Below are 20460 nucleotides of genomic sequence, written 5' to 3'. Positions count from 1 at the left end.
ATTAGCCGTGCACATCCTTCTGCCGTATTGTATTCATGTCAACAAAGATATTGCGTGCTATTGATACCATGTATCAAATAGATAACTAATGAGGACCTACTGTATAGCTCAGGGAACTCTACTCAGTGCTCTGCAGTGACCTAAATGGGAAGGAAATCCAAAAAAGAGGGGATAAGGACTTGCCTGCTGGTGCAGTGACTAAGAATCCGCCTGCCAATGCAGGGGACATGGGTTCGATCCCTGGTCCGGGAAGATCCTACACTCTGCGGAGCAGCTAAGCCCGTGCGCCACAACTACTGAGCCCGCGTGCCACAACAACTGGAGTCCGTGCACCTAGAGCCTGTGCTCCACAACAAGAGAAGCCACTGCAATGAGATGCCCACGCACCACAAGGAAGAATAGCCCCCTCTCGCCACAACTAGAGAAAGCCCACGCGCAGCAACAAAGACCCAACACAGCCAAAAATAAAGAAATAAAATAAAGAAATTTTTTTAAAAAATAGGGGATATATGTATATGTATGGCTGATTCACTTTGCTGTACAGCAGAAACTAATACAACATTGTAAAGCAACTACACTCCAATGAAAATTAATTAAAAAAACCAAAACACAAGGATATCATGGTTTCCTGAAGGCCACCCTCTGCAACCACAGCACTGCTGCCTGAACACAAGAACACTCCTGAAAGACAAAGCTCCTGCTTGACTTCTCTCCCACGCGGCGCCTGAGGCCTCACGTTTAGTGTTTATTTACCTGGGTTTTGTTTATCTGTTTCCGACACTAGAATGTATGCTTCATCAGATAGAGACTCTCTGTCTGTGTGTCTGGCTTATGGTTAAGAACTCAATAAATATATATTGATTGACAGGATGTAAGTGCAGGAGCTCCCACTGCAACATTGTTTTTAAGTGCAAACAGGCTGGATGTGTGATGCATAACATTAGGTACTGGTTAAGTCAATGGTAGTGAATTCATTCAAGTGCAACGACAGGCATCTTAATACCAGACGTCCCAATGCCAGGCATCCCAATACCAGGCGTTCCAATGGCAGGCATCCTAACACCAGGCATCCTAACACCAGGCATCCTAATACCAGACATCCTAATGCCAGGCATCCCAACACTAGATGCTGAATACTACTTATCCTAATACCAAGCATCCTAACCAGGTGTCCTAATACCAGGCATCCCAATGCCATATGCCGTAATACTACTTGTCCTAATATCACCGCACCTCGTTTTACTGTGATTTGCTTTATTGTGCTTTACAGATACTGTGTTTTTCATAAATTGAAGGTCTGTGGCAACCCCGCATCAAGCAAGACTATTGGCACCATGTTTTCAATAGCATGTACTCACTTCATGTCTCTGTCACATTTTGGTAATTCTCACAATGTTTCAGACCCTCTACCAGCAAAAAAGATTATGGCTCACTGAAGGCTCGGATGATGGTTAGCAGTTTTTAGCAGTAAAAATTTTTATTCAAGATATGTGCACTTGATGTATCTCTTTTTAGACATAACGTGGGTCTCTCACTGTTGTGGCCTCTCCTGTTGCGGAGCACAGGCTCCGGACGCGCAGGCTCAGCGGCCATGGCTCACGGGCCCAGCCGCTCCGCGGCATGTGGGATCTTCCCGGCCCGGGGGACGAACCCGTGTCCCCTGCATCGGCAGGCGGACTCTCAACCACTGCGCCACCAGGGAAGCCCTAAACACATCTTTTATTTGTACTGGGAGACCAAAAAATTCACATGACTCACTTTATTGTGATATTCTTTATTGCGGTGGTCTGCAACCAAATCCGCAATATCTCTGAGGTCTGCCTGCACTGGTCTTCCCGACCCCTGGCGGGCTCACTCCAGCTAACCCTGTGCTCCGTGTCCTAATTCCAGGAGGTCTAACAACTGATGGTACCGAGTTCTAGTTAAACATGCTGGATCGAACGCATGTGCTTATCTAAACCACTTTCCACAACCCCACTAAAACTGGAGCAAGGAAATGTAAAAGTATAATCCCACAAGGACAAACAGAACAGGAGAGGACAGAACAAGGTAGCCGAGGTATCCAATTTGGGGAAATGGAGAGCAGGCGTGCAGGTGGCACCCAAGCAAGAACAGGGGGAGAGGCCACTGAGCAGCTGATGTGCTGGCAGAACCCAGGATGACTCTGGTATCAGAGGTGCTAGGTTCTGGGGGAGGTGGAGCACAAGGGAGGGGCTGAGGTCTGCATGAGGGGCACCTACACTCCACACCCTGGGGACCCACCACCCAAGTGGCAAGGGGAAATCAAAAACCCGTTTCGCTGGAGAAACTGAACCAGAGCCCCTCCAGGCTCAGACCAGTCTCAGGCACTGTGGGGGCAGAGGTGACGCATCCACCTGCAGACAGGGGTCAAGGGGATATTTATTTCCCGAAATTGGGTACCTTGCCAAGCCCCCACCTGCTGCCCTGCTCACGGAACCCACCATCCAGCCATGCAGAATCTGTTTCTGGAGAAATGGAGCCACGCCCCCCAACAAGACCGAAAGATGCTACCATCTGGGGCTCTCCAAACATAAAAGCCAGCTTCCCACATGTTTCTCCCACAGGTAAGCCAGAAGTCCCCCACAGCATGCAGGACCTCAGCCAGGCTTTCAGAACTCACCCAGAGAGCCCCTAGCATGAAGATGGCACCCAGACAGGCAAGGGTGCTCAGAGGAGACAGTACAAGGGCCAGGGGAACCCTTGAAAGGGAGGGCATTCAGAATGCATGGGAACAGATTTTGAAAGTTAAAAATATAAAATTTTTAAAAACTGAAATTTTAAAAAATTTCAGTTAAAAACTGAAATGAAAAATTCAGTTGAAGAATTAGAAAATGAAATTAAGGAAATATCCCAGAAAGTAGAACAAAAGATAAGGAGATGAACAACGGGAAAGAAAACAGAAGGAGACAGAGAATCAGAGCAGAGTGGCCCAGAGCTGAGAGGGTCAGGTGAGGGATCAGCAAGGAGGCAGCCAGAGCCCTGTCCCCGGGCTGAGTAAGTGCACCCGCAGGGGGATGAAAGAAGACCCACAGCAAGGTCCTGAGAGTTTGAAATTTCAAAATGCCAAGTCAAAGAGGAAACTGTAAAAGCCTCCAGAGAGAAAAGCAAACTGGTCATGTAAAAAGTACTGGAAGTGAGAACAGCTTGTGACTTAATAGCAACTTTAGAACCTGCAAGACAACTGAAAAAAGGCTTCAAAATTCCAAGGAGGAAATTCTTTAAAATCTACAGTTTTATACCCAGCCCAACTGGCAGTTATGCCCCAAGGCAGAATAGACTCCATGGCCCTCCCGCGCGCCCTCTGTTGGAAAGTTCCCGAAGGCCCAGCAGGAGAGGAGCGAGGAGAGGGGCCTCGTCCATGAGGTGGGGACAGTGCACAGTGCTGATGGGGTGGAATGTGCCCGAGTCCTGGGGCAGCAGCTCCAGCAGTTTCTCTGGGACCTTTAACCACGTGGGAATATTGTGAGGGGGTGGGGCTGCTGGAGCATGGGAAGAGTTAGAACACAGAAAAACAGACAAACAGGAAACGAGATACGTTAACTCAGGGCAAACCACAGGTTCAGGAGAAAAGAGTGTCGTCAAGGCGCCTGTGGCCGAGGGGACATGGGGGGAGGGGCAGGAGGTCTGTCCCAGCTCAGGGCCCCCACCCATTCCAGGAAACTAGCAGAATGTCTGAGATGATCCACGAGCGCATTACTGAGGAACAGCGGGGAGGCGTCCACAAGGACCTTTCCTTGCTGGTACTTTCCGTTCCAATGGGCTCCTTGGGTCTGGATTGGAGTTATACCTGCAGCCCCACCTCTGCCAGGAAGATGGGAGGAAGGTGGGCAAATATTTACAAACTGTTCCTGGAACTTGGAGTTAAGTCTGTACTGATTCTATAGCTCATCACCCAAAGGGCAAGTTTCGTCTAAACCTGTCTACACAGCAGACGGAAACTTCCCTGAAACACGCACTGTTCAAAGAGCTGCTGTCAGGAAATGACGCTGTCCAGCGATTTCTGTCTAAAGCTGTTTTAAACCACAGTCACCATGGCAGGCTGATCCTTCTCCCCCAGCTTTGGAATAGCCAGCTGACCCCTGAACTAGTTCTAATAAATGGACAGCATAAAGAACTTTGCAGAGTCTTTTTAAATTAGAAATAGATCTGAAGGCATTTCTCCTGGAAAAAATAATATTATTTCAAATAAGTAATGAGTGATTCTAGCAGATGAGTTTGAAAGCAACGTGGTGTCTCAATTTTCCATATCACTTCTTTATGTTTTCTGTATTATTTCAATTCCTTACATTGAACATTTATTAGTTTCATGGTAGTTAAAAAAACACACTTTCATTGTAAAAAATAAATGTGGATAAATACCTCATCAAATTGAATGCAAAGATAAAAATATGTTTATGTATTAAGAAAACATTGACTGTAATACCAAGCCTCCAGATCAAAATCACAAAGAACAGAGGTGGGTGTGGGTGAAGGCCAGACAGAGGAGCTCACAGAACTGCTGGAAGGACTTGGCAAGAGCTCGAAACACACAGCGTCGCTCACGACAGCAACAATTAGAGCTTGAATCATGTTTTCAAAGGGCGTGCGGGTTCCAAAACACTGCAGAAGGTTTTTAAAAAGAAAATTTAGTCCATGTATTAAGATTAAATAAGTGAAATAGCAAGGAAGCATTTAAAAAAGGTGAAAGTTAAGGTGACACAAGTTAGATCAGATGTTAATTGTGAAGATACACATTCAACAGTTAATGTTCTTGCAAAGCGAAACATAAAGCAAAGCCCCTCAAAGACGCCCACCCCGCTGCCCTGTGGAGGGTGCTTGGCCTGAGGGGCCTGTGGCCGGGGTCCGCGGGCACCGCCTGCCTGGCCTGCATCAGAGTCTCCTCGACACCCCGGGCCAAGGAGTAGACCAGCGTCCAAGGAGCAGCCAAATCTGTCTCGCCACCATCCACTGTCCATCATCCACCGCCCCGGGGCCCGGCTTCCAAACGCCTGTCCAGCCGCACTCCCACCCGCTGGCCAAGCTCCGAAGGAACCGGAGGAGGGTGAGTGGACTTTCTGCCTCATCCTAGCCGGCAGACAGAGCCCACCCCCTCCTGAGTGTCTCTGCCCAGCCCTCGGGGAGGGGAGGCCCAAGACATGCGGCCTGTCTCACCCTGCTGACCACCATGATCTGGCCCCAGGCCTGGCGGCCTCGCCTCCTGAAGCCGGCCCAGGGGCACGGCTCGGGGGCTGGCCGGCTAGCTGGTCATGTGGGAGGCCCCCGCTCTAGTCTTGACTAAATCAGACCCCGGCCTGCGCTGCCCCCATCTTCTGTGATGCTCCTCCTGCTTCTGTGGCCTGGAAAACCTCTTTTGCTGGTCTGGGGCACTGGTCAGATGTTCCATACCCGTTGGGGAGAGGCCCCAGGCTGCCGCTGTCCCTGCCTGCTGAGCCAGGTGCCAGGTGGCACGTCTGGCCTTGGCTTCAGGAGGGGACACGTGGAGACAGAGGCGAGATGAAAATGTCGATTAGCGAGTCCAAACAGAACTAGGATCTGAGACAGGTGGCGCGGCCGCTGGCTTCCTCGCGCCTGGACCCCAGCTCCCCTGCGCTGACCCGCTGCCCAGTCTGCCAGGGGAGGGCCCCGGGCCCTGAGGCCACCTGAGGCGGGAGCAGAGGCTCGCGAGCTTCTGCCCCCCAGCAGCCCCTCCTAGCCACCTCCACGCAGGCTCGGTGCCAGGTGCACAGACCCCCTTGACCACAGCCTGATGCACAGCTGGGGTGGGACAGCGAGGCACGGGGGCATCGGGGTGTTACTGTGTGGGGACTCAGGGACCTGGCCGTGTCTGCTCCTGCGCAGGGTGGGCTCCACCAGCAGGGTGTTGGCAGACAGCAGCCCGTGGACCAGGCGCAGAGAAGACCCATTTCCAGAGGCTTCCTTCTGAAGGATGCTAAGCGCAAGATGGTCCTCGCCCCCAAACACCCTCCAGGGCCTGAGGCTGGCAGTTTGCTGGGGCTCCGCCCTCACCTTCTGTTAAACTGTTTCTATTCTCCCTGCTTCCTCCTCCTGCCTGCAGTCCTTGCCCTTCTTCCTCTCCCAAGAGGCCCCCCACCTGTGGCCTTCCCGCCAGTTCTTGGGCCGCAGGGGGCCAGAGGGTGAAGGCAGAGGCCTGGGGCTGAGGCGGCCTGGGGTGCACGTGGTGGGCAGCACCCTCCTGGTGAAGCCCACCTCCCAGCCTAGGAAGCAAAGCTCAGCAGGCAGTTCTGACGTTTCCAGTCGGACAAGGCCACAGCTTTCCCAGGGAAATGTTAGGAGCAGCCATTAGCACCAAAAGATGCAGACCCGGGGCTGCTCTAGCCAGCTGCCCGACCCCAGGAGTCCTTGACCTTCTGAGTCTCAGTCTGCACTGGTACCCAGCACCCAGCACTAGCACTCAGAATCCAACCCACAGTACCCTCAGCACACAACACACAGCACCCTCAGAACTCAGAACATAGCACTCAGCACCTGGCACTCAGTACCCAGTACCCTAAGCCTTCCACTGGCCCCCAAGGAGGGGCCTGGCCTCAGACACTACAGTTCATGGTCTAGTCGGGACCAAAAAGGACCCATAGGGTGGGACGGGGGCTCTCCCCGACCCTGCCGGGCTGCCCCCCTAAGAAGCAGCCAGAGGTCCTGACTGACCCCGGCAGGGGTGAGAGAAGCCACATTCTACCCTCTCCAGGAGATGAAAAAAGTGAGGGCAAAGCTGGAAAACAGTGATTTGTACAGAGACCAAGCACAGGCAGGCCAGGAAGAGGTTCTGGAGGGACCCCAGCCAGAGTCCCCCGCCCTCCACCCAGACAGGATCCGGGGGCTCTGAGCAGCCGACAGCCAATGGCAGGAGCCTCAGAAGGACCCCATTCTCCTCTCCTCTGCCACGTGGGGCAGGAGCCCCGAGGGGGCTGCCTTAGGGAGGGGCCGCTCGGAGCTGCCAGGAGCCCCCTCCCCTGATCTGTTTCGACCTGGGTTTGGGTTCACGAGGCTGAGGTCTCTGAGACTTGTCAGCATTGGGATTTGCCTTGACTTGATGCTGGCTCTGAGGTTTTCATTAAGTCCCTGCCTGCTCTGTAAAATGTCCCAGCATCAGATGCAGGGCGACCCGGAGCCAGCCTGGCAGCCTCCGACGTCAGCACAAGGTTATTGAGAGCTCATCACGCAGGAACTATTCAAACAAGTGCTTTAATCCCAACCAGACGTCCTCGCCAACCAAGGCAAAAAATAAATGAGTTTATGCGTTGAAGTGCATTATATGCAGTTTATTCCCTGGTTGGGGCTAAAGCATTTATAACCTTGTGGCACCTGAATCACCAGGAGTGCTCTCTCCTGAGGGAAGGGCTGTCCAGGGCTTCGGGAGAAAAGGCAGTTTCTCTGAAGTGCCCTTTCAGCCTCTACGAAGACAAGGGGTAAGAAACGTCTTCACTGAGCCCCATGAAGTAAGCTAGCACTTTCTCGATCCAACATGGCACCTGGGAAGCCCATTCTGAATGAAAATTGGTATTTTATCTTCAAGTATTTGCCAGCCGCCTGTGGAGGAGGAGCCCGGCTCTCAGGAGTGAGCAGGGGAAGGAGAAGGCACCTCTGCCCTCTGAGAGCTCGTGGTCTTGGGGCTCCTGCACCTGGAAATCCAGGTTTCCCAAGCTGATGCAAGCTGCCTTGTTTGGAGGGTAATGTGCCTCCTTGGCCCTCACCTTCCCAGACCTTCTTGCCCATGACACGTAAATGGAAACCATCTACGAGATTCCAAAGACACACTCGCCAAGCAGACAAAGGGACTGTCTCCTTCTTCCTCCCCTAACTGTATATGTGACGCTGGAGCAGCAGCAGCCACTTTGTGACGGTGAGGAGCAAGCTGACTGCTCCACTAGGATGACAGTAGCACAATGAAAGCCAGAGCCAGGTCCCTGATGGCACCGCGAGCAGCTGAACCATTTCCTGACACCTCACCATGTGAAAAAAACAAACTTCGATTCAAATCACTCTCTGTCTGGTTCTCTGTAATGAGTCAAAAGCATTTTCCCCAGCGCAGAATTCTAGAGTTTCCCCTCCCAACCGGCTCCTTTCCCTGCAGTACAGCTCAGCTTGTGATGCTCATCCTACCAGATGCCAGAGAACCTGGCCTCCCCTGGCCAGTGTCCCAGCAGAGCAGCCCTGGGCATGTGGGAGGCCCCTGATAAGCAGAGTGAACCCTGAAACAGACAGATAGGGCAGAGGAGCCTGTGGGACCAGCCCAGGCCTCAGAACCTGGGTCTGGGACAGGATGGGGATGCCTGGCCTCGTCCTCGATGTAGAGTCCCATGGGTGGACACAGGGGGCCGGGACAGGACTGCTTCTGCGGCCCTGACCTGAGGTCTCTGGAGGCGAGGCAAGGGAGGGTCTGGGGAAGAGCCACGTCTGACTGGCAGAGACCTCGGGAGCCCCAGTTCTGGGCCCCCCAGGCAGCTGCAGACAGGCCTCAGCTGGGCGCTGCGGAGTTGGCAGCAGGGAAGGGGGGCTCTGGCTGCTGCACAGAAGAGGAAGGAGGCCCCCAACCCAGAGGTGGGGGAGGTGCTGGCCCTGAGGGAGGGGCTCCCCTGCCAGGGCTTCTGGCTCACAGAGGGGGCTTTCCCTCATGTGAGCCCCGAGGTAGGCGCTGCCCTCCCTTCTCCTGGATCTGATCCCCGTGGCCCCTACACATCTGGGAACTGATCCCCACGAGACCCCCTAGGTGTCCCGGCCGAGAGTGCATAGCCCACCACCAGCAAAGTGTGGAGGCCCCCGGCCCAGGCTCTCCCTGGGGGGTGTCAGTAGAGCACTTACCCTCCCTCCGCACAGGTCTGGGTGATAGAGCTCCTGCCGCCCGCACACGCGCAGACATGCTGGCCTCAGGACAGCGGCTGGTCATTCCCTCGTCCCCCCCACGCACTAGGCACAGGCCCCCTGCCCTCCCACACCTCAAGAGAGGGCAGCCTCTCAGCCGAGCCGAGCCCAGACCAGCCTCCCTTCCCGCAGGACGGGCCCAGGGCCGACTCACCGCAGGACACCATCCACACTGACTGAGCCCCTGGATGTGGCCAGGGCAGACCTGAGCTCGGGGAGAAGACCCCTTAGGCTTGGGCACTGGGCTGCCTTCCAAGCCCATCCCAGCCCCTACGGCCCCTGGACCTTTGCATGTACTGTGTCCCAGTCTGTCTACTCCTCCTTGGAGCCCACCTCGGACATGCCCTCCTCCATGAAATCCCCTACCCCTCACCATCCCTGAGGACCTAAGCATGTTCCAGACACAGAACATGCCACACTGAGCAGAACAATGGGACAGACAGCCACGAACCGGGTCACTTGGGCCAAAATAGACACACTGCTCCTGATTTAGTCTGATGAGCGTCTACAGGGACCACGTTAACCCGACAACTGCCCACGCTCTTGTCCACGAGGTAAATATAGCTCCAGGGCCATTCGCCACTTCCTGGTCTTGGGGGAAAACAGTTTCTTCAAATTATACCCTTGAGGACCCTGAGTCTCAGATCTGTGCAGATGCGGCCGGAGCGCCTGGCCCTGGCTCAAGGCCACTTTGCCGCAGACAAGCTCCCAAGCCATCATGTGACTGTGCATCAGTGTTTTCTTCTCTTGGGGACGGAACGCTGGCTCATTTAAATGTGGGGGTGTGTTGATGGACCTCAGGAGGCCCAACACCTGTCAAGTCCTCCAGGACGTTTCTCTCGGGGAGAACAAGTTTGCCAATAGCTGCTCACTTTCCTCGACTACTTGGCCCCAGAAGAATGCTCCCTGGCCAGCCCTGAGTGCCCCCAGCTCCCCGGGCTCAGGGCAGATGCCGGCAGAGCCACGTCCCAGGGATCACGTCTTCTGAGTCTGAAGGACCCCAGGCGCCCCGTCAGTCCACGGAGAACTCAGGCCCTAAGAGCAGACACTCCAGGGGCCCCGCCCAGTCCCATGCGGGCTGCGTTGAGAGGGAGAGAGAGAGGTGGGCCCTGAGCAGAGCCCTCCAATGTCCACTCCAGGGGCCCAGAGGCCGGGCGTCTGCGCAGACCCTGCCATCTCACCTGTCCCTTCCTCTGTGGCCCACGCCACCCACCTGCCCTCAGAGGAACAGCTCGAAGCCGGGAATCTGTGTGAAGTCACGGTTTGGGCACATTGGCCTTGCTGAGACGTGACAGGCAGGACAGCTGATGTGTCAGCACCTGAGTCCCACTGTTCACCACCCACAGCCAGGCCGCGGACAGCCCCCGCCCCCATGCCCGCAGCTTGCAGCCCGCCTGCCGGCCCCTCCCAGCGGCCCTCCCCAGCCTGCCCGCACTGCCCCCCGCGGCCCCTCATCACCACGACGTTGACACCTCCTCATCAACCCCCGCTTCCCTTCCCTCCAGCAGTAGGTGCCCCCGAGGTCTGTGCCGGCTCTGACGTGACCTGTGGTCCCCAGAGAGGTGGGCTCTGTGTCTGACCAGACAGGCCAGTGGAGGAGAGGGCCCTCAGCAAGGCCCCGCGGCAGCCACAGCGGCAGAGCCAGAAGCCCGCCGGCAGGGCAGGGGCCCCAGTACGGGCCGGGCCGCAGACACAGGGCAGGCAGGTGTCTACAGAGGGTCATGGGCAGGGCTCGCCTGGGATTCACGGCCATCCGAGTGTGAACTGGCTCTCCCTGACCCCGCGCCATCACTGTCTGTCCCGCAGCACCGGCACGCGGCCGGCTCGCCCGCGGCCCAACCCCGCCTCATGGTGCCCAGGTCATGCCGACAAGCAGGATGGATGGGGCAGAGACTGCTGGTAGAGCGGAGACCAGACGACTGAGGGAGTGAGAGGCGTGTGTGCCCTGGACAAGCCCCGTCAGTCCTCCCTGGAACGCTCAGCGCTCGAGGGCGCTGGAGGGAGGGGTGAACACGTCAGGGCCAGACGGGTGGGGGCCAGAGGTGTGGAGGGCGTGCACCTGTCCACGGCCCTGCAGGTCCCAGGCAGGTCCCAGACTGGGCTCCTCCTAAGAGCCCCAGAGTGGACAAGGCTGGGCAGACACAGGCATGCGTCTGGGGGGCTGTGGGCGCCCCATCTGTCTGTCTGTGTGATGTGGGATTCCTGAGTCCTGCAGCTGCTATCCCCACCAGGCAGTCACCTGGAAATCTCTGCCCCAACAAAGGGCTTGCCTGAGATGCAGGGCCAGGCAGATGGCCCAGCTTAATTAGGCCACACGGAGTCTTGTCCCCAGTGCAGCAAGCAAGGCCTGCCCGGGGCTCCCTCCAGGCCCGTCTCTCCCCTCATTTCCGCTGTGAGCCTTTCTCTGAGTGTGCATGTGTGTGTATGGATGTGTCTCTGCTTCTGGCCCTGACTCTATTTCTCAGTTTGTTTCTAATACATCCCTGTCTCTGTGCCTCTCTGTCTGCCTGTCTCTCTGCTTGCCTCTGTCTGTCCCTCTGTGTCTATGTCTGTCACTGTCTGTCTCCCTGTGTCTGTTTCTTGGTCTGTTTGTCTTTCTCTGTCTCCCTCTGTTTCTGTCTGTCCCTCTATGTCTCTCTGTGTCAATCTGTCTCTGTCTTCATCTCTTTGTCTGTCTGCCTCTCTGTCCTGCATTTACACTTCCTGACCTGATTCCTCGGGTTCCCCAGTCTCCGTCTCGGCCACCCGGTCTTTTCCATGATGTTTTCCTCGGCTGTCCTGTTCTGAGCCTCTAATCCCCCAGCCGCCTTCCCTGCCTGATTCCCGCAGCCTGGCTCCCGCTGCCCCACTCCTGCATCCATCTCCCTCCAGTCCCGTTTCCCCACATCTCTGTGTCTCCAGCGTCCGAGGCATTTCCCTTCGTCTTTTTCTCGGTCTGTCTCTGGCCGTATCCCCTCTGAGTTAGCGTCTCTGGACTGCGTCCGGGGTTCATCCCGCCTCTGTGTCCGGGGCTCTGGCCTGTCTCTCTTAGAATCATCTCCTGGTCTCCATCTGTCTGTCTCTCACCCACACTCATCCCGAGAGACCAAAATGACGCCCGCCAAGGGGAGAGAAAACACGGCAACAGAAAGCATGGCCTCACCTGGAGCAGCCCCTGTCCCCAGCAGCACTGGGGTGCGAACGGGGTGGGAGTTCGGGGGAACACCGGGTCTGGGGCCCCAGGGAGTAGCTGCTGCCCAAGGGGCCTCCGCTGGCAGCGCTCAGGCTCCCACACCGCTGGTGAAGCCACCCTGTCACTGTCGCAGGAGAAACTTTGGGCTGACACAGAACAAAGGGAATCCAGGCTGGCAATTACCCAGCTAATTTCAGCCATGCAGAAAGCGAAATCAGATATTTCAGTTTTCTTGCAAGCCCACCTCAGGGCCTGAATTAGCCACCTAATTAATTATCTGTAACAGCCTGGGGCTGGCTGGGTGGAACGTGGATCCCTCCTGGTGCCAGGATGCTGCTCGTCCCTGCATCACGTTCCAGTGACGTAACCATTATGATTAGACTCAACCTGCAGCCTATCCTTGACCATGAAGTCTCAGGAAATGTGGCCCCAGGCCAGGCCCAGACGTCTTTCCATTTAATTTGTGTTGAGTGGAAATGCAGTCACTCTCCAGGAGACAAGCCCACCCGTGGGGTTCCTGTCCTGGGCACGGTGGCACTGGCCCCTCTATCCTGCCTCTCGTTCCTAGCACCAGAGCCCCCATGGTGCCCCACCTCTGGTGAAGAGCTCTCCATCACTCCTGCCAAGAGGTGGCCTTGTCATGCATCACCTGACACGTGCCCGGCTGTGAAAGGTATCAGGTCAGGGTGTGACCCACAGAGGCCACGTATGGTCCCAGGGTGGTCCCGTCACACGAGGAAGACATCTCTAATGGCAGAATCAGGCAGCGGCCGCCGGCTCCCATCACAGGGAGCTCCCAGAGCTGGTGCTGCACCAGGGTAGCCAGGGTGCACAGGGCCGGCCCCGTGGGCCAGGCTGACCAGGATGCAACTATGTCAGTGTGGACCTCGATCCACTCCCCCGCCCACCTCCTGGGCCAGGGTCTCAGCTCACTGTCCTACATCATCTTCCTCTCCTGGGCCAGGCTCTCCAGCTGTGGTGATGGCCTTGACCCTAGGAGGCACAGGATTCCTTTCAAAAGCATCAGCAGGGTTGGAGGGGGGTCCCCTCCCCCAACACACAAAGAGGCTGCACTGCCTTCACGGGGACGGGGAGGTGGGGACGCAGGTGGGTACACACAAGCTACCCGGGGCCTCTTCTCTTATCCCCGTGCTCAGCCAGCCCCGGCTCCCTGTGCACGCTGGTGGCCCCTCCCTCGTGACACTGCAAAGTCCTTGCTGGATGCCACAGGTCCAGCTCTGCTCCTTACCCCCACTCTGCCTGCTGTGGCCACTCTGAGGCCTCCTGCACCTCTGCTCGTCAGAAGCAAAGTCCCCGTGGGGGGCCACCGGATCTGACCAGTGAGACTGACCCCTGATGCCCCCTGGGGTGTCCTCCCAAGGCCGACGGAGCTGCTGCTGCTCAGGACCATCTGGGGGGCTCCGCCCGGCCACAGTGCACTGGCATGCATCCTCCCCCACCCCCAAAGCTGGCCAAGGGGATTCAGGATGCACTGCTTTTGGCCCCTCCCTGTTAGTCCCCCCGCCCCACCCCCCATCCCCGGTCCAGAGGGAGCCGGCAGGCGTGAGTGCAGTGACTGTGTGGTGAAGTCCGACGGTGACCATGTGCTGCGTGGGACCCCGTGTGTCTGCGTGCTGCTGGGTGTGCGGGGTGCCCCCCTCTCCCTACCTCCCAGGGCCTGTTTCATCACGAACTCCATGGTGATGGCTTTGAGTTTTCAGCGGCTCCTCGGAGGGTCACAGCTCACATGCGACTGTGGCCAGGAGTTCTCTGCTTGGGGAGAGGAAATGGTCACAGGTCACCAACGGGGCTGGGGGAGGACTTCTTCCTTGTCCCCTCCCAACTTCCCCTAGAAGCGGGTCTGGGGTGTGAGAGAGCATCATTCGTGGTCCCCCCAACACCTGGAGGCTGGACCTCAACATGGGACAGGCACCTGGGTCTGGGAAGGTCCCTGCAAAGTGGTCTCTCTGGGCCCCTGGGGTTTGTGAAGCCGGTGTCCGGCTGCTAGCGCAGGGATGGGGGCGTGCAGCTCCGAGGAGCCTGCCTGTGAGAAGCGGGGGCAGGCCCAGGGGCGTCTGGAGGGGACTGGCACTGCTGCCTCCTTGGTGGAGCCCTGGGCCACGGGGGCGGAGACCCATCTAAAGGATGGGAAAGGTCCGTGTGGGTGGGACCTGGGTGGGAGCTCCCTTTGGCTTCGGATGGAAGTCTTGGGAGACCAGGTTTCATCCAGGGGAGAGGCCAGCACCCACTGCCCCCTGCACACAGCAGAGACTGGGGTGGAAGGAAGAAATTGCAGGGACCCCAGCCTTCGGGGGAACAAATGAAATGGCGGGCAGACCACCCCTCCACCTGCATCTGCATGGGTGGGGACCTCCAGGGTCCAGGCCAGCTGCAAGTCTGGTGAGGAGGTGCTTCCTTGTAAAATCAGCAGCTGCAGTGCCCACCCCCCCCACCCCTGTCTGGTGAGGTCTCTCCTGGCAAGGAAACCCAGGTCCCTGGAGATCCACTGTTTTATGGGGTTTTTTTTCCTTTTCAGATGAAGGAGACCCGCGTGTGTGCAGGCTGGGGAGAGATGGGGGGGCGGGCGTCCCCCTGCCTCTCCGCAAAGCGCTGGCGCGCAGGGGCGCCTTTGCCGCAAAGCAGATTCTCTTCCAAACTTCTCCCCTGCCTCCTGGTGGGGAGGGAGTCTCAGGGCCCAGCCCTGAGAGGCCGGGGCGCTGCTGGAGCTCCCCCAGTGCTCCCACCGCCCCACCGCACGGCTCAGGGCTCCCGCGGCCGCCGCACCCCTTGGCTTTGAGGGCGAGCGAGTTGCCCGGCTCTGCCAAGCGGCCCTCAGGCGGGAGAGCGCCAGGAGAAAGAAAGAAAAAGACAGAGGACGAGGGAGGGGAAGGGGAGACGCGAGAGGCAGGAGACTCGGAGAAGGAGCAAGAACGAGGGAGGGCGCGGGCCGGGACCCCTGGGCCGCTTCAGCACCGCGCCGGCGGACAGCGCCCGCCGGGGGCCGACTGAGCGCCCAGCCCGGGCCGGGTAGGGGGCATCTGGGGCCGAGTGCCCGCCCTGCGGGTCCTGAGAAGGAGCTGCGCGCGGGGACGCCGGTTACCTTCCTGGGGCCGGGGCCGGGGCGCGGGCGGGCGGGCGGTCAGTGGCAGAGCGCGCTCGGGCCGGCCAGGTCCATGTGGCGCCCCTGGAACTGCGGCTGAAGCTGAAGGGCACCGCGAGGAGGGCGCATCACATGTAGGCGCTCCCCGCCCCCCGCCCGCGTCCGAGCGTGACGAGGTGGGCGGGGCCGCGGCGGCTGGGCGGGCGCCCGCGGGAGGCGGGGACCGGAGGGGCGGAGCCGCGCCCCCCTTTCCCCTCCGAAACGCTGCCCCCGGGCCGGATTCGGGGGGATCCCAGGGCGCGAGCTCCCGAGCCAGCGCGCACGACCCCGGCCCACCCCTCAGTCCAGAGCCCCAGATACTGGCCCCAGTCCCCGCCATCCGATCCCCTCTGTGTGGACCGGGCGGGGGCCGCCCCCCCCCAACGGCGAGACAAGGTCCCGCACTCCCATCCGCTTCCGCCCGTTTGGGGCACCTAGCGTGCGGACGGATACGTGCGCAGCGCCAGGGAGCGAAGTCCTTTCTAGTCCAGCCGCTGTCGGAGGGAGCTGGGCGTCGCGGCTCTAGTCGCCATCCCACTCTCCGCCGACGCGCGCGGGAAGGGGTTCCCCGGCGCGGCCGGTGACAGCGGTCCCGACCGGGCCGAGTGCCCCTGAGCGCTGTCCTGGCCCCCGACCCCCGCCGTTCCCGGGCCTCCCGCACCGCTGGGCGTGAGAAGGGAGCTCCCAGACGCCAGAAAACCCATCCAGCCGTTGGAGGAGAGCAGCCCGCAGACCGACCAGGACCTATTTTTCTGCGTAATAGAGTCGCAGAGAAGGAGCCACGCCGTTTCATTTTAGTGGGACAGAGGCCGAGAGACCCTCGCCCCCTCGGCTGGCGGCCCCACGCCGGGCAGGAACGCGCAGAGGTCACTGCGGACCGGCCGCTCCGCTCCGTGTCCCCGCAGCCCCGCCCCCGCCGCGGTCGCCCCCTCCCCGGGGCCTCCGGGATTTCCTCTGCGCTGTTAACCGCGCTTCGGGGAGACTGGGGTCGCCGCAAGGTCGGCGGCTCGGCCTCCAGTCCCACCGCCCCTCCTGGGGTCGCAAGAGTGTTGTGGGAGGGGTCCGGGTCTCCGCTGGCCTCCTGGTTGGTGGGCGGACACCCCTGGTGGCCGCTGCATTAGCTTTCACTCTCCCCTCTCAGCTGAGGCATCAGGACTCCCTGGGCCTGGGGTGGAAGGGGCAGATCCTGGAAACCCCACCCCGGGGAGCACTCCTCATGCCGCTCCCCCAGGACAGTCCGCCTGAACTCCAGAGGGCGTGCCTGTTTCCCCCCATCTGCTTGGAGCCTGGGCTCCCAGCGCCCACCCCTCGCTGACCGTCTGCAGGCCCAACTGTGCGCATCGGTGGCCCGGCAGGGCCCCCCCAGCCGGCAGGAGTGAGGAAGGGGAGGGGGTGGAGGAGGCCAGCACAGCTTTCTGGGAGTTGGCAGGGGCACAGCCACTCTGCAGCTACTCTGGCCAGCGAGGGCCCTGCTGGCCCTGGGGGAGGCTCACATCCCAGGACGCACGGAGCTGCAGCCTCCCTGGACGCAGGGGCTGTGGGAGCTGGCCTCAGCTCTGTCCATTCCCCCTGCCGATAGCTCTTGTCACCCGAATCTGGGCAAGGAGGTGCGAGGTGGGTGCAGTGGGGCTGCTCAGAAGGGTGGCCTGGGGACCGAACACAGTGCTCAAGGCTGCAGGGAGTGCCTCTTGCTAGCCTGTGCTGGCTGACCCCTAGGAATGTTATTTCACCTCTACCGCCACCCTTCACGTGACGGGGGTCGAAGCCCCAGGCCTTTTGCAGGTCTGGGGACAGGTGCTCTGTGGAGGGAGTGGTTGCCTGTTTCCAGGTGTCTGGGGGTCTGAGGGTCCAGCCTGAGCCCTCAGAGTCTGCTCAGCCTGGCCCTTTAGTGTCCTCAGAACCTGGGTGTGGACGCCGGAGGGAGAGGTGTGGGTCCAGGAAAGAGAAGCCCCTTCTCCCCACTGAAGCCTCTGCCCTCCGCCCCTGCCACCACGTGGACCTGGGGGATGACCCACAGCTGAGTCCAGAGCAGCCCCACGACCCATGAGCCCAGCTGCCCTTACAAGCCACAGAGACTCCCTGTTGACCTTGGGGCATCCAGGCTGGGTGTGACTGGGTGTGCCCATCACCAAGACAGGAGTGTAGGGGTCCGTGCTTGGCCCACAGTTTCCATGACCCCACTGACCCTGTGACCCAGGCCTGTGCCACGTCGGAGGACAGAGGACAGGGGCCCTCCACTGGCCTCGCTGCCTGGCCCTCCATCCCTCTTTCTCTTTCTCCTCCCCTCCTTCTCCCTCCCTGTGGGGTCACCATTCAGAGGTCACCTGTGGGGTCATCACCTATCTTTCTGTCTCTGTCTCTGTGTCTCTGTGTTGTTACCCCTTTTAGACCCACCACACACATAGCTGCCTCTTCAGTTCTCACATTTGTCTAGGCCCTGGGCTGGGGTTAGGGGACCCAGCAGGGTCTCAGACCCTCCTATGGAGAAACAGACAAGGTTGGTGACAGTCCCAGGTCAGGATGACCAGCACTCTGGGAGAGGGAGAGGCCAGGTGGCTGTGGGACCTGAGGAGGACTGGAGGGTGGGGGACCAGCTCTGGGCAGGAGATGAGGGGAACGGCCTGGAACTGCCCACCAGCCAGGCCAGCCCCCATGGCAGGGAGGCAACTCAGCTCACGGCCTCTGCCCGGCCTCAGGGCCACATCCCATGTGGGCACTCACGGCCCCGTGAGCACCCAGAAGAGGACCTGGGTTCCGGTGACCAGTGCCCCAGCCTGCAGCGGCCAGAGAGACAGGAGCTGAGCGGGAGACGTCCATAACAGCAAGAAAGGCCAAGCCAAGGGCATCCGTCGGCGTCAGCGGGCTGAAGACCCAGGAGGGTGTCAGGGTGGGGGAGCTGGGTGGCGGCAGGCTGGGCTGGGCAGCAGGTGCCAGGAGCTAGAGGGGGGAGGGGTTGCGACCAAGGGGTCAGCTTCGGGGCGTGTGTGTTTGGCCACGGCCACGTCTGGGCTCTGGGACCTTGGCCGGCCGGCAGGACAGGGATAGAGCCCTGAGCTCAGTGCTCTGCGGGCTCTTCAAATGCGGAAGTCAGCCCCTGAAGGCTAGGAACCCCTGACCCAAAGCAGGGTTATGCCGAAGCCCAGGAGCATGTGGTGCTGGGTTTGAGACGCCACACCACCACCTAGAGTCCCCTCTGCAGCCCCCACAGGGTCACTCCAGGTGTCAAGAAGGGGAGGCGGCCGCCTTGCTCCAGCAACTCCCCCACCCACTCACCCCCAGCGTCCTGGAAGCCCCTGCCTGGCTCCCTGCACTCCCTCCAGGGAGGCCTGGCGCCTGCTGGTACCCTCTGTCCCGGGAGGGCCCAGGATCACTTGAAGTCCTTCTTCAATCCTGGCATGGGGTCTGGCAAGGGGGTCGCAGACCCCGCAGGAAGGGCTGGGACGGGCTCTTGGCACACATGGGCTCACCAGCAACTTCAAATACAAACTTAATAATTTAACATGATGAATAATTCAGTCCCCAGCACCAGCACCATCTGTGTTGCCATTTTCCTGCTGGATTTCATCATTATTTGCCAGGTAATATAACAGGTGAAAAGCAGAAGCAAAGCAAGCTGGAAAATCATCACTGCTGTTCCTCAGAGCTGGGCCACAACGTCTCGGCTGTGTGTGGAGGAGACCCTGTGTGCTCCCCGACTCCAAGACCCCTTCCCTGGCCACGTGGGCTCCTGAGGGCACAGGGGCAGGTGCTGGCCCGGCCTGGGGTGGCCTGCTTGTTCCTCGGACTCCTGCCCCGTCCTGGGTCAGGGTTGTGTGTCGAGATGCACTCTTCCTCATCCCCACAGAGGCTGCTCCTCGAGTTCCAGAGACACGGGGGCCCCTCGGTCACCACCCGGGAGCCCTGAGGACCAACCCCCTTGCTGAGGAGCTGGCCCAGGATCTGGGCTCAGAGCACAGTGGTGGCTCCTGTCCCCTCAATTTGCCCCTGTTCACCCCAGGCCCCAGGCCCCTGATCCTTCCACCCCTCCCCACAGGGAGAGTGTTGGAAAGGGGGAGCAGTGACTTCCAGAGATGCTCGGGGAGGGGGGCGACCACGAGGGGCTGTGGCTCCCATGCCCCCCTGTCCTTCCTGGCTGCTGCCTGGAGCCACCCCCCACCCCTCTGCTCCAAGGTAAAACTAGCAGAGTTCACAGGCCTGAAAGTGGGATTCTGCTTCTCACCGCTCTGCTGGGACGGTGACAGCCGTGGTGGTGCAGGGCTGCACAGAAGCACCAGGGTGGCCTGAGCAAGTGGGGGTCCTCGGGCACCAACAGGAGGCACGGGGGACGATGTGGGAGAAGCCATGCTTCTGAAGGCCTCTGCCTGGTGGGAGCCCAGGCCACCAGACGCCCTTGCCCCAGCCGCAGGGTCGGCTCACCCAAGCCTCACATCGGGGTCTCCATAGGCGAAAGGAAAGGGGTGTCCAGCGGAACAAGCATCCATACCCAGGATCTGGGCCCCTCTCTGTCCAGCGGTTGCTCCCTCTAACGCGTCGTGTGACCCTCCTGGGGAGAGTTCCCTGAACTGCAGACCAGGTGTCCCTGCTCTGTGAATGCCCCCCACCCATCAGCTCTGCCATCACCCCCATCCTACTCCAGAGGCCTCCTCCACCCACCATGGGCTGCCCGGACCAGCCTCGGGGACCTTTCACAGGACACTCCGTCAGAGGCCTGGCTCAGGGCCCGGACAGAGGGCGGCTGGCCTGTGCAGGTACAGGACCAAGGGAGGGTCTAGGGCCCCCGGGGTGTGCACAGGGCTCCTGCTCCGGCTGAGTGAGGCCTGGGCTGTGCCACCAGGCAGCTTCAGGTGGACGCAGTGTTCAGAGCTTCCTGCACCCCGTGTCCCTCGAGGTCCCGAGTTGGCTGCACTCTGTGTGGGTCAGGCCTGGACTCCCTCAGTCAGTGACCTGGATCCAGCAAGGACTGAGTTGGTGGACAACAGAGTTGGCCCTTGGGGGGAGTGGGCTTCAGGCTCAAGAAACCCTTCCCAGAAAGGCAGGCCATAGAGAGAAGCCACCACCCAGGAGCGCCACCCCCCTGGCCCCCCTCCTCCCTCCAGTGGCACCCAGAGTGAGGCCAGGCCTGTGTGGGTCCCACTGGAGGGTTTCACACCCAGGAGGCATGGGGAGATGCCTGTCTGCTCAGTTGGGGAAGGGTGTTCCTTTGGTCCCGGGTCGTGGCCCTCTCCTGGCTGTGCTTGTGTCTGGGGGCCTG

At 59.6% G+C, this 20460-nt stretch overlaps 1 protein-coding gene across 2 annotated transcripts in view; it reads right to left on the bottom strand.

The window, feature by feature from the left end:
• CPLX1 (complexin 1) overlaps positions 1 to 15308 on the bottom strand; it is a 37595-nt gene extending 22287 nt beyond the window's left edge. Inside the window, exons 1-2 of one of the 2 annotated variants that reach the window (XM_060089639.1) lie at positions 15171 to 15308; positions 13739 to 13843 (exon numbers count right to left, since the gene is read on the bottom strand). In XM_060089639.1, coding sequence (XP_059945622.1) covers positions 13739 to 13769 — 31 coding nt within the window. In that variant the 5' untranslated portion in view covers positions 13770 to 13843; positions 15171 to 15308. The remainder of the gene's footprint in view (positions 1 to 13738; positions 13844 to 15170) is intronic. The other variant, XM_060089647.1, reaches the window with a different exon arrangement.
• Between the last annotated feature and the right edge of the window lie 5152 nt (positions 15309 to 20460).

This window comes from Mesoplodon densirostris, chromosome 1 (assembly GCF_025265405.1).
Source record: "Mesoplodon densirostris isolate mMesDen1 chromosome 1, mMesDen1 primary haplotype, whole genome shotgun sequence".
Classification (NCBI taxonomy): domain Eukaryota; kingdom Metazoa; phylum Chordata; class Mammalia; order Artiodactyla; family Ziphiidae; genus Mesoplodon; species Mesoplodon densirostris.
The sequence above is the reverse complement of the archived record's forward strand: the minus strand, read 5'-3'. Positions and strand labels throughout refer to the sequence as shown.